Consider the following 13472-nt stretch of genomic DNA (forward strand, 5'->3'; position numbering starts at 1 on the left):
AAGGAACCGAAACAACCAAGAGCTAAAATTCCTTCACTACATCATTCTCAAGAAGGGCGTTTTGACTCTCGAAAGCTTATACCCTGAAAATCTTGTTGGTCTCTAAGGTGCTACTGGGCTCGAACCCTACATAATTCTGGAACTGGCTATCACAAATGGAGGCTCAGATGGGTTTTAAAATAGGTCACGACAAAGAAGAAGAGAGGCCTAGCCACGGTTATTACACATGACAGGTAAATGGAACCTCCATGTCCAGAGGCAGGCTACCAGCTGCAGGAAGAGCTCAAAGGGAATGAGTCTTGCCTTCCCGCCCTGCGCTCAAAATCCCACCAGGGCCTCTGTATGGCCACTGTTTAAAACAGGATGCTGGACCGGAAAGAATGGGTCTGATCTACCAGGGCTCTTCTGGAAGAAAGTTCTATCAATAGACTTTAGGCATGAGAGCTGAATAGAACCTCCATTTTCAGGAGCAGCGTACCTTTGTTAACAAAATAGGAAGGTCACTGCTACCATCCCCTATTTGGGGGCTTCCCATCAGGCAGGTATTGTTAGACCAAAGGAGTCACCCTCGGCCTGGTCCAGCATGGCCTCCCCAAGAGTAAAACCACCCACTTTCCAGCGCCTGAAGAAGCTTGCCTGGCTCTGCGTTCCTTGCCATAAGCTATTTTGAGCTTGCACTGCATGAAGCACCCAAAGAGGAAAGGAGAAAGCAAAAGATGAAAGGGGGGGTTATAAAACACAGCAGATGCACTCCCTCCTTCGACACAATCCGTCGTCACATCTGACGGGTTAAAAAAGCAGGTGTCTGAACCACATGCAAGCAACAAGCCCCTCCCCACAGAAAAGACGGTTTTGCTTTAAGAAAGGAGGGGCGGTGTGTAATTGACTGGTGGGGAGGGGGGAAATGAGCAAAAAAAAGTCATAAGAGCGAGAGGGAAAAAAACTTTTGTCACTTGGCAATCAATGCCATCTTTTCGGTTGCTAGGAGCAACAGGCTGCCTAGCAACCGTCCCCGGGCCCTCTTGCTGAGAAAGCCGAGCGCAATTCATAGGAGGCAGCCAAAGCGAAGGAGTCGTGATTGGGGGGTGGGTGGGAGAGAGAGGCAGGAGGGGGCTCACACATGCACACCCCACGTACACGCACTTGATGGAAAAAGAAACCAGGTGCAGTCAGGCTTTGAAATACAAGAACCAGGGCTGCCGAGAGGGGGGAGCTGGTGGCCGGAAGGAAGCTCGGGTTTGGGGTTCTGATCAGGGATCGATTAAGTTTTTATCTGATTGCTGGCTTCCCTCCAAGATGCTGGAAGGAAATCATGGTTGAGACCCACTAGAATAGGATCGGGGAGATCCAGGTTCGAATCCCCACTCCGCCATGGAAGCTTCCTAGGTGCCCTTGGGCCAGTTACACACACTCCGTCTAACCTAACTCACCGGTATCTGACAAAGGGAGTGTGAGTCTCAAAAGCTCATACCCTGGACATCTTGTTGGCCTTTACGGTGCTACTGGACTTGAAATGTGCTGTTCTACCTCACAGAGTGGTTGTGAGGATAAAATAGAGATGTAAGTCGCTTTGGATCCCCACTGGATGGGACGGTGGGGTATAAATGAAGTAAATAAATAGTCCTCCCCCTTGCATTTTACCCTTACAACAACTCCATGAGGTAGGTCAGCCTGAGAGATCTCGTGTTCCAAGACCAGCCAGTAAGTTGGCTAAGCAGGATTTTAAACCTGGGCCCCCAATCCTCGTTCAACACTCTTACCACGACACCACCCTGGCTCTGCTAACCATGTAAGGGAGGGGCAGGCCACTGAAGTGCTCCCCCCCCCCAATAAGTACAAACCAACTTCACCCCCCTCCCCAAAGAAAAAAAACTTCTGGAAGCATTGGCCACTCATTTTCCAAGCATGCAACAGTTTAAGAATCACCCTCGGGGCGTATATTTTGCAGGCAAGATTTTTTGGTATGAACATGCAAATCTCACTGTCTTCAATAACTCCAATGCAATTTCTCAGCATACTTTACACAAAAAGATGGGGGGGGGGATGAACAACTGAGCTTTTAACAAACGGACTGTCTGCTCTTTGTTATACAACTGACTGCAGATGGAAAGTTTTATGCAAGATGACATGAGTGGAAAACCTTAGAGATGATGGCTGGAAACACACCCTAGGGCTGGGTGCAATGTGCCTAAGTTTCCTTGAGTTGTAAAATCCTTAACTTGTCTACTTACACCTTACAATTTGAGCAAACAACAGGGGTGAGGTTTGGGGCTTCATTCCACATTTCTCAGACATAGAGTGAAACAGTGACTATGACAAGCAACGGCAGAGAAACGCAGCAGTTTCTGATGTGCAACTTTCAAATTGTAGCTCCATGACACCCTTTCAGAAAGAACACTGTGGCTCCAGACATTATTATGCATTTTACTGTTTGATTGGGTCATGTACTTGAAGCTTCATTTCTATACAGTAGAACGTTTGATGCTTCTTCTTCTTATATTTCCAGTCATGAGGACTAGAAGCCTGCTTTTTTTCCAAACAAAACACATTATATATATATATATATATAGCTGAGATTCTTTGGGATGTCCACAGCTCTGGGCCACGTGAGGCTCAGCGTTAGAAGCTTATCAAGATTCAGAAATGCTCACCGATGAAAGAATAGAGAACTAGATCATAAAATCACACCATGCAAAAGAAATCTAGCAAGACCTCAACAAATACATAGAGAAAAAAGCTATACCAAAATTATCTTTTTCAAAAACAGACCTGTAGCCTTCTTTTCTTGCAGGGATGAGGCAAAAGCAGGCGCCTTGTTTTAAAATGCAAGGTTACCGCCTCCCCATCTCTCCAACAGTTCTGGCAGAGCAAGGCTATAAATTACTGTCAACAACCACCCTCTCCACCTCGATTCTTCCACTTGCTCACTCCGATTTGGTTTTGTAATGACACCAATCAGATTTGGCTCTACGAGAATGCCACAAAGCCAGTTCAGAGGGAAGGAAATAGCTCTCCGGTGCCCAGAAATGGCGGGAGGGGGGAGGGTGTCACAGCCAGAACTGCAAAATGGTGGTGAAAAAGGAGTGAAGTGCCAAGGAAGATGGGATCAAGTTTTCATGAAGTCTTCAGCTCCTCTCCTTTCAGCCCTTTTATTGAGCCAAGGTGCGTGTTACAGAATTAGAAGTCCCAGAGGCATTCTCAAGACCTCCTGAGAATGGGAGTTTCTTGGCATGCAAAGAAAGCTGAGAGTCAAAGACCAATTGCAGCCCCTCCAAGCGTCTAAAACAAAACACAACACTAAAATACACACAAATATTTTCGGTGTCCAAGAGAACCGTGAGGACGAGCGTTGCTGATTTAAAAGAACATTCAGATGTGCTAAATGGTAACAGAACACCCACGCTGAGTCCATGATCCGCTAGGCACATAGCTAGGGGGCAACAGTGAGGGTTCTTATCTTCTGCATGCCAACTGAGCGATGCCCTTTGACAGTGGATCCATTTACACAGCAGCTAGGAAAATAAGGGCAAATGTGGTATCCAGGAGAGTAAACACCTGATATAGATTGTTGCCCTATAAGCTGCTAGAAACCTGGTTTTAATGTTGTTTAACGTTCACATTTTAGGTAAAATGCATTTTATAGTAGTTTTATTTATATGCACGTAATTATAGTTGTATTCTTGTATTTTTTTGTTTTTTAATGAACGGTTTGGGATTGTGAAGGCCTATGGCCATACACAATAAATTCAATTCATTCATTCATCCACATTCATTCCTGGCTCACTTCTCACACAGACATGTATCCTCTCTCACAAGCACGCATCAACGAGGGGTGCCAAGGGCCAATTCGCCACTCTTTACACACTATGATCGTTATACAAGAGAATGGCTAAGGTGTGATACTAAGGAGCAAGTCAACCACAGTCCCGTATCCTGGGACTCTCACTTTCGATCCCACCCCATGGACAGAAACTGGTTCCTGTGGAAGCCAGCAAACACAACCACAATACCAAAGACAACCACACTTAAAAATCCCCAACTGCCAAAAAAGAGAAACAAAAGTAACTCCAAGCATCATGAAAGATTAAAACTGCAGCGAGTGACCCACGACGAGGCTCTCGCTGACAGAAAACCTTTACTAGCAAAGCAATCATTCCGCACCAGAGGAAAAGAAGATGAAAGAGAAACAAGACAAACGTGCACACGGGTGTCTTACCCAGAAGTGGTCGGCAAAGTACGACATCTTGACAACGCCAGCTGGGGATCTGCCACGACTCACCTCTTGGAAACCTATAGCATGCAAAAGTTGAGAATTGGATTAAGTCTGTTTACCCAGGAAGGCCCCTACACTTGCACTTAAACACATACATGCACGTACACTTTCCACAAACACACACACTAAACTCCTCTATGTCTGTAAGAGAGATTGCTGTGATGAAAATCTTAACTGGAAAAGCAGGCAAGGGAGCATAGAGGGGAGAATTTTCATAGGCTAGGAGATAATTCCACCTTCTTTTAAAAACAATTCTTTTCAAACAACCTGAGAAAACCGCAGATGGGAAGAAGAGGCATTCCCTCTTGTGACAGAGGGAGCAATGCCTCTTGCATAGATGGTGAGTACCTCCTTGGAAGAGGTATTCCTCTCCCAGGAAGTGAGAGAAGGAAGAATACCTCTTCTGCAGGAGACGGGCATGTTCTTGGAAAAGGAGCCCCTCCTACAAGAGAGAAGGGAGAATGCCTCTACCTTCTACCCAGTGATCTTCAACTCATGGGCTGGCATTCTCAAGTGGATTAGAGCAGCCAACTTACTGAGTCACAAGTCCCTATCGTGGTGCCGTTTTCATTGGACAACCTTGTGGCTAGTGCACATGTGCAGAGAGGAGGGAAACCACACCTCCAGCTTCTCTCGCATGCGTGCCAAGAAGAGCAGCAGGACAGTGAGGAGAGAGCCCTGGTGGACAGAGTTGCCAGCCTCCAGGTGGGGCCTCCCAGAATTTCAACAGATCTCCAGGCTGCAGAGATCAGTGGAAATGGCTCATTTGGAAGGTGGACTATATGGCACTAATTACCCCACTGCAGTCCCTCCCCCTCCCCTTCCTCTCTCCAGGCTCAACCCCCTCTATCGCCAGGAATTTCTCAACCTGACCTGGCGACCCTAGAAGTGAAACAGATTCCTCCATGGCTCTGATCCTTGCCTCCTTCATTCCTCAGAAACACATCCTGGTGCTCAGGCTGCACTTCCTGTCCTCTAGCTCCCCTGCTTCATATTACGTGTCAGTGACGTCACATGCTTGCAGGTCAGCAGGTGCCACCCCCAGTGTAACCCCACATCTGGAAAGACCACGGACCCAGGACCCTCCTTCGTCGGGATCAACCTACACCAGCAGCAGCGGCCAAGGGCAACTGCAATCAGCTTCCGAGGGGCAGCCAAGACGCTGCAAGAGGGCAACCAGCTCCAGGTTGCTCATGCAAGCAAGCCAAGCCAGCCCAACGTTCAGGCAAATCCTTCTAACCAGGAAGGATTCCAGCTCAGCACAGCCAGGGGAGGGGGGTGTATTTGCAGCTGTTGGGGGAAAGGCTTCTTTGCTCCTTTGCTATTAACAGGAGGCAAGAGACAGGGAGCGGGGGACTGTGCCAAGAGACTGAGCCAGGACCTGGAACCAGATAGCACATTGAATAATGAATGACCCATCGGCAGGCTGAGGGCGGGTATGAGGAGGCAGTTGAGAACAAGATCGGGTATGAGGAGGCAGAGGAGATCCTCCTCCATGAAACTGGGCGGTGGGGAGGGGGAGGATCTTTCCTCCCTGCTGTGTGCATATGTAAAGTGCTGTCAAGTCACAACGGACTTACGGCGTCCCCAGCAAAGGGCTTTCAAGGCAAGTGACAAGCAGAGGTGGTTGGCCATTGCCTTCCTCTGCAGAGTCTTCCTTGGTGATCGCCCACCCAAGTTCCGACCCTGCTTAGCTTCCAAGATCTGACGAGATAGGGCTATACCATGCCGCCTTCCCTCCCTCCTCCGTGCTCTACGCTCACAAAATTTGACACCTCTCCAACGGCCAGGGAGCACCTGGCACCCCCACTGGCTAAAAGTGGACCTGCCCATCCCCCTATATCATCACACACACCCTCATTTCAGTGCTTGGGAGGACACAGGGTCTGGAGCCTTTGGACTACCCCCCCTTGCACATTTTAGAGTTGGGGGAGTAGAGCACAGGAATCCATGTCTCCCCCACCCCTCAATCCAGGGGGTGCAAAACTCAAAGAGCAACCACTCCGAAGACCACTCCTTAACACCCAGGAACACGCTGTTCTATTAACTGTAAAAAAAAGGTTTTTTTCTCTTCCATCTTGTTCTTCACAGCCCCTTCTCTGTTAACCCCCTTTCTCTCCCTGCACCCCACCAAAGCATTCACTTTCTCTCTTTGCCCTCATCTCTAAATAACTCCACTCATTACCCCACCACAGGAATTGCACCCCCCACCCCCCACCCCGTGGCCCTTCTGTTATCACTCTGCTGTCCTTGCCCCAATTCCTCTTCACCTCTTCTTTGCGAGACCACCGCACGAGGCTTTCAACTCTCCCGGCGGTTTTAGGCCCGATCTGCAGCAACCTAGCGGAAAGCCCTGAAAAGCCAAAGAGGTGTGTACCCTTCCAGTGGGACGGGGGGGGGGGGAGCTTTTAGTGAATACTTTCCTATAGAAGAAAAAAAAGACTTCCTGGTACCAAAACATTAGGAAGAGAAAAAAGTGAGGCCCAGCCTGTTCGCCGCCACGCTGACCTTCCACTTGCAGGGAGATTTTACAGGAGAGAACAAGCGCGTGCAATCCCCCAGCCCCACCTGTGGTCTGAAGTGATACGGTCCTTCTACAGCTCTCCGGGATTCTACCTTCTTGATCAGAGCCTCAAACGGATAACCAGGATGGGGGGGGGGGGAACCAGTTCCAAACCCACCACAGATCTTGGGATACAGAGAGAAAAGGGAGGAGAGCTCACCAAAAACACAGGCCAGAATTGTTCGGGCCACAAACAGGCAAGCAAGCCATTGCAACTGGGCCCAAGTCTTGATGTCGCGCCTGAAAGCATCAGCCATGTACAAATCCTGCACACACACACACCCAATGTCCTAAATCCAAAGCCACTTTCCCCATCTTGCAACCCCCAGGTATCCCACTGCCATTCCCTCATTTTCCATACCTCGCATGGCCTCCCTCCGAGATCTGACAGCAAAGACAGAAGCTACCATCTCAAACATAAGACATCCTGTGTGCACTCCAGCACAGTTAGCTTCACTCCCCCCCCCTCACTCCCCACAAACACATATTGGGCAAAAACAGGAAATGAAAGAATATGAAGAGATCTCGGTGCACATTTGGTCTTTTGCCTTCCTTGAAGCACGGGACGGGGGGAATCAATTACCATCTCTGGGCCCACCAGACTCTCACAGTTCTCTAGACCAGCTGCCACCTCTTCCTACCCCCCTCCCCAGAGATGAAAATAGAATAAAAGAGTCTCTCTGCCTGTGCTAGCACGTTTGCCATCATTCTCTTTGGAGAGAGTTGCATAGAGGACCCAGACATTCTGGGCCTGGTTCCTCTTATTCTAACCACTAGTTGCCGATGCCAAGCACTAGCAGATGGGGGGGAATTCTTTGGGGGTCTCACTTACCCAGTGGAGACAGGTCAGTGGTCCTCGCCTGCTCATTCTCTCAGCTCGCAAAAGAAAGGAAGAGCCGGGATATCACCCTGGGGAGGACAGAGCAAAAACACAGCTGAGCAAAGGGCAAGCCAGCCGGGTAGGGAGGCCCTCCCAGATAAGCGGAGAACTCGGCTCCCACAATCGTGTCGTTCTCACTGCAGGCCTCTCAAAAAATGCAGATAAGGGAACAGGCAAAAACAGCATCCGGTGTATTATTGGTTTTTTAACCCAAGGATAAAAACCTCAGATGGCCTCACTTGAAATTTATGGCTTACCTCTGGCAGCATTTCGCAGGTGCCCAATAGAAAAATCGGCTTTGTTGTGCAAAAGACCACCAAATGGGTAACCTAATTCTTGCAGGATTGGAATAAGGTGCTCTGTTCTCCGAGAACCAGAAAAAGGATTTTCTGTCTTGGGTCCTCAGGAGAAGGATAACAAAGTAAATCTCTTGCCTTGCTGTTTGATTTTGGAAAGGATAGGGGTGGTGTCCTTGAAAAACAAAATTTTTTTGCATCAGAGTCTAGGCTCAAGGGCCACCTCTGACACAGACTTGTTTTGGAGCCATCAGAGTAGGTCATTCACACACACACCTTGCTCTATCCAATGGGAACAACGTCAACCAACCTCACGAGACCGTTGTCAGTGCAAACATGGCAAAGATCCGTAACATGCTTTTGCAAGTTTAAAAAGGCTTATTGTGGGTGGAGGACACGTGGGAGGGAAGAGGAGTTCATTTGTAAAAGCTGAAACAAGATTTACACACAGGAGAATGTTAGGCAAGAAGTGTTAGATATTTAAAAACAAAGACCACTACTGGAAGAAAAGAACAGATACAATCCATTTCAGGGAATCTGATCATTCCTTTCAAGTATCTTCTTCTTTTGCGCACTTTAAAAATTGTTTGTTTGTATTAGCAAAATCGAAAAGAGTCCAGTAGCACCTTTAAGACTAACCAACTTTACTGTAGCATAAGCTTTCGAGAATCACAGTTCTCTTTGTCAGACGAAGAGAACTGTGATTCTCGAAAGCTTATGCTACAGTAAAGTTGGTTAGTCTTAAAGGTGCTACTGGACTCTTTTCGATTTTGCTACTACAGACTAACACAGCTAACTCCTCTGGATCTGTTTGTATTAGAACAGCATCATAAATTTTAATCGAAAACAAAAGAGGCAGCCGTATGTTGTAGTAACAAATGATCACGTTGCTAGTCCTGTAGAGGAAAGGGTGAGAAAAGAGACGAGGATCTCAAGCATGTTCGTGCTGTCTCTCATTTACAAACACACACACACGCTTTTTCACATTAAGATAAGGCAGAGGAGATAAAACGTTCAGTCACTGCTGATTCACTCATAGGGAGACATCAACACTGCTTGGGTATTTCCCAATGAGCTAGAAGCCTGAGATTTGTTACACCTGCAAGTCTGAGAGAGCAAATAAAGGGGCCCCTCTGGAACACAAACAAGTAAAGCAAAGGAACAACCTGCCAGAGGGTAAAAGGTAAAGGTAGTCCCCTGTGCAAGCACCGAGTCATTACTGACCCACGGGGGGACGTCACATCATGACGTGTTCTTGGCAGACTTTTTGTTACAGGGTGGTTTGCCATTGCCTTCCCCAGTCACCTACACTTTACCCCCAGGAAACTGGGTACTCATTTTACTGACCTCGTAAGGATGGAAAGCTGAGTCAACCTTGAGCCGGCTACCTGAACCCGGCTTCCGCCGGGATCGAACTCAGGTCGTGAGCAGAGCTTGGGCTGCACACGATATTACTATATCTAATGCTGAAATATATATTATTGAATTTACTTTTTACTTTTTATTTTTATATATTACTTTCTTCTATGAAAAGTGCTAAGTGCTGAGAGTGCAATCGAAGAACAATAACTCCTATAAATACAAACTATTACAAAGGTCCTTATCAGCAATAAATACACTACTTAGAACCACAACTAGATGCAATAATCCTATAAAGTCCAATTTTTAAAGTCCAACTGGTGAAGACACAATCCAAAGGAACTTATAAAGGCAAGTCACTATTTCCAAATCGTTGTTCACTGTTTTTAATTCTTTTGCAGGTATAGGGATGTTGCTCAAACCACTAGGAAAACTTCCCAAGGATTCTCCAAGATGAAAAACTCTCATGAAAAGTTCATAGTTGCAGATGGGCGGGGCCTAACGGGCATTGCCAGCGTCTACTTCCCATTTCGTGATCAAACTTTATCAAAGGCTCACAAAATAGCAGAACATCCGATACAACTTTTAACCAGTCAGACTCATGTCACCAAGTTGGTGTGGTATCGACGGAGTGATTCCCTCAAATCAGAGGGCACAGAGTATACCCCAGAGTGATTCGAGGGTCCTTTCAGCCCACCCAGAAATCTGGAATCTGACAAACCTGTAGAGTCAGAGCCACACCTAGGGTTAGAACAGCCCCAAAGGGACACTTTTGTATGACTCTCCCCAGGAATGGGAGCCTAGGGTTACCCCGTAAATGGTTGTGGTGATTTCAGCCGGCACAGAAAGCTGGAATTTGGAACACATGAAGTCTAAGACATAAAGATTGGGGGAAGCAGAGTCTGAGAACAAAACATCTTTGTACCTAAGAATCAAAACCTGGTGCATGATTTTTGCCCCCTAAAGCGCTACAGAAAAGCTGCACATAGGATGGCAACATGTGGCACAGAGGTTAGAGAGCTGGACTAAGATCTGGAAGACCCGGGTTCGATTCCCCTCTCTGCCACGAAAGCTTGCTAAGTGACCTTGAGCCAGTCACACACACTCAGTTTAATCTTCCTGACTGGGTTGTTGGGAGGATAAAATGGAGGAGAGGAAAACAATAGAAGACACTTTGGCCCACACTGGGGAGAGGGAAGAAATGAAGAAAATAAGAGCTTATGAATGGTGGGAGAAGGCGGCTCCTATTAAATCTGCCTTTCCAGCATAATTTTAAAAAATACTTGAATTTATTTAATTTATTTATTTTACTTATTTCAAATTTGTATTCCGCCCTCCCCGCAAGTGGGCTCAGGGCGGATAACAACACATTAAAAATACAATTAACAATTCATGTTCATTAAAAACAACACATTTAAAACAGGATGGTGGACAGACTTCACAGGGAGGGTTAAGATTTATACACCCCTTTTTCCAGGCCGGCGGAGGCCCAGCCTCAGCCATATGCCTGGTGGAACAACTCTGTCTTGCAGGCCCGGCGAAAAGATAGTAGGTCCTGCCGGACGCTGATTTCAGCAGACAGAGCATTCCACCAGGTGGGAGCCAGGACCGAAAAGGCCCTGGCTCTAGTCGAGGCTAGGCAGGCCTCCTTGGGGCCAGGGACCACCAACAGCTCTTTGTCCCCTGATCAGAGTGTCCTCTGGGGAATATATGGGGAGAGACGGTCCCGTAATGGTTAATGTAACAGATTAACCAATGTGGGATTTTACAATTTACAGTGGCAGCCAGGAACACCTCTAGCCATACTTGCAGAATGCAACCGTCTTAGACTCCACAGGGTGGGAATGGCGAAGACAACAGAAGGATAAATCTGAAGGTGAAGGAAAATCATGACAGCCTGAGGCAATTCTGAATGCCATATTGAAGTTGGGGGAGGGCAGCAGGACAGAAGATGGTGGCCCCTATCCTGTGGAATGACCTGCCTGAGGAAGCCAGAAGAGCCCCCACTCTCCTGGCTTTCCGTAAATGATGCAAAACCGAACTATTCAAAAAGGCTTTTTACTCAAATGGGAGGGCTGCATTGTAGGGAGTTGGGGATCATAGACTTCATCACCATTTTTGCCTCATATATTATCTGCTGCTTTAAATATGTACTCCTATGTACAACCATCAGTCCATGCTGTCTAATGTTAGTCCTAGAATTGATTGTGTTTTGCTCTGGTATTTTTTCTACTATGTCTTGGATCCTTGCTAATGCTATGTCTTCAAACGTGTATGTTTACCTTACGGTATTGTATTGAAATGTACTTACCTGATATTGATTGTATTAACCTCATACTGTGTAATCCGCCTTGAGTCTCAGTGAGAAAGGCGGGCTATAAATGACATAAATAAATAAATAATAAAATAAATAAAAATAAATGATCGCTTGGGATTGGGCGGGGGAAAGAAGCAGAAATTTCTGACCAAATCACCTAGATGAACAAGTTCTCACAACAGCCATACCAGAATTACTATGAAAATTAAGACTGGGGGAAGAAGTTGTCCATTTGCTGACTGTAAATGTGGTTTGCAACCCTAGGTATGGGTAGAAGATTGCAGGCTTTGACCCTGGGCTCCACCCAACCCCTACAATTCATCCCCAAATGAGAGGTGACAAAACCACTTCAGCTCCCAGGGCTGCCTGGTATTTTTTCCAAATGTACAGCAATCGAGCCATTTGAGGACCAAAGGAGAGGAGAGTTATTGGGGCCAAGGGCGAGAACTGCACACAACAGCAACAGAGAGACATGGGGAACCAGCAATTCCCCCAACCACTTTTCCAACATTTTAAAACTATTTTTCATCCACCAGCTGAAGGGCTTAACTTCAGAAGAGGCATGTCGCTGGAGATCTGGGGATGCCTCTTCCCAGAATGAACAAATATACACAGCCGTTCTGGATATGGAGAGAGAAGATAAATCCCCCCTCCACCTGCACCCCAGCTTTTAAGCCCCCCATTTCTTTTTGGGTCACAAAGCAAACTCATAATTCACACAACCAGAACGGCAAGCATGATGTTAGAAGAGGCATTCTCTCCAGTTGTGGGAGACCAAGAGGGAATTCAGACACAACTAGAATGGCAACTAAGTTGGGGAACTTAAGAAAGAATCATTATAGGAGAAAAAATGCTTGACAAAACTGTAGGTTTTAGCTCTTCTGGATACGATTTCCCCAGGGCAAAAACACAATGGCAACAACAACCACCACAACATTTATTTGGCCAAAGCTGGGAATTATTGAGGTATTCACGGGCAATACATTCCATGCAGTATCACCGATACATTTGTCCAACGTTTGGAAATTGTTCCATCCTGTTGGTTTCTTGCTATCTAATGCATTTTAAATGTGTGTTGTTTATGCATAATGATTCCCAAGGTGCAGTTGTGTTTGCCTCTTGCAGCCAAAATGAGCAGGCATCTTGCAGTGCCTTAAAGACTAACAAGAGTTAGTCTTTAGGCTTTCGTGGACTTGAGACCCAGCAGCGGGGGGGGGGGGGGGCAGGGAGGTACACGGCTTTTATGGGCCATGTTTATATAGGAAGCAGGTCAGGATTCGGCCTAGATTTCGCTCCTCCTGCCTTTTTTCAAAAGTAACCCAGGACGGCAACGCAGGATATGAACCCCAGACAGACACGGTATTCAGTCACTTCTGTTTAGGAACCACTTCAGTTGAGAACTCTCATGAAGGAAGAACTCCACCATATAAAGAATTCCCCTGCTCACAAAAAGCTACCATCTCAAGAGAAAGCTTCTAACCTAGCTATCTCCCCGGCAAAAATGGATTTGTGTGTAGCAGGAACTGGAATGCTCTTTAATGCTTACAGACATGCACAATTCCCTGTATCTAGAAAACTAGTAGGTCAGGAGGAAGTGTTCTGGCTAGGGTTGCCAGCCTCCAGGTGGTGGCTGGAGATCTCCCGGAATTACAACTGATCTTCAGGTGACAAAGATCAGTTCCCTTGGAGAAAATGGCTGCTTTGGAGGGTACACTCTATGGCATTATACTCCACTGGGGCCCCTCACCTCCCCAAATTCCACCCTCTCCAGGCTCCACCCCCAA

General features: G+C 47.0%; 1 protein-coding gene across 3 annotated transcripts in view; it reads right to left on the reverse strand.

Annotated features, from left to right (window-relative positions):
- Positions 1-13472, reverse strand: part of FCHO1 (FCH and mu domain containing endocytic adaptor 1) — a 61297-nt gene that overhangs the window by 37311 nt on the left and 10514 nt on the right. For 2 of the 3 annotated variants that reach the window (XM_054981062.1, XM_054981061.1), the window contains exons 1-2: positions 7198-7238; positions 4217-4290 (exon numbers count right to left, since the gene is read on the reverse strand). In XM_054981062.1, the coding sequence (XP_054837037.1) occupies positions 4217-4290; positions 7198-7204 (81 nt within the window). In that variant the 5' untranslated portion in view covers positions 7205-7238. Of the gene's footprint in view, positions 1-4216; positions 4291-7197; positions 7239-7668; positions 7746-13472 lie in introns of those variants that run through there. The other variant, XM_054981063.1, reaches the window with a different exon arrangement.

The sequence above is a fragment of the Eublepharis macularius genome, chromosome 5, assembly GCF_028583425.1.
Source record: "Eublepharis macularius isolate TG4126 chromosome 5, MPM_Emac_v1.0, whole genome shotgun sequence".
Classification (NCBI taxonomy): Eukaryota; Metazoa; Chordata; class Lepidosauria; order Squamata; family Eublepharidae; genus Eublepharis; species Eublepharis macularius.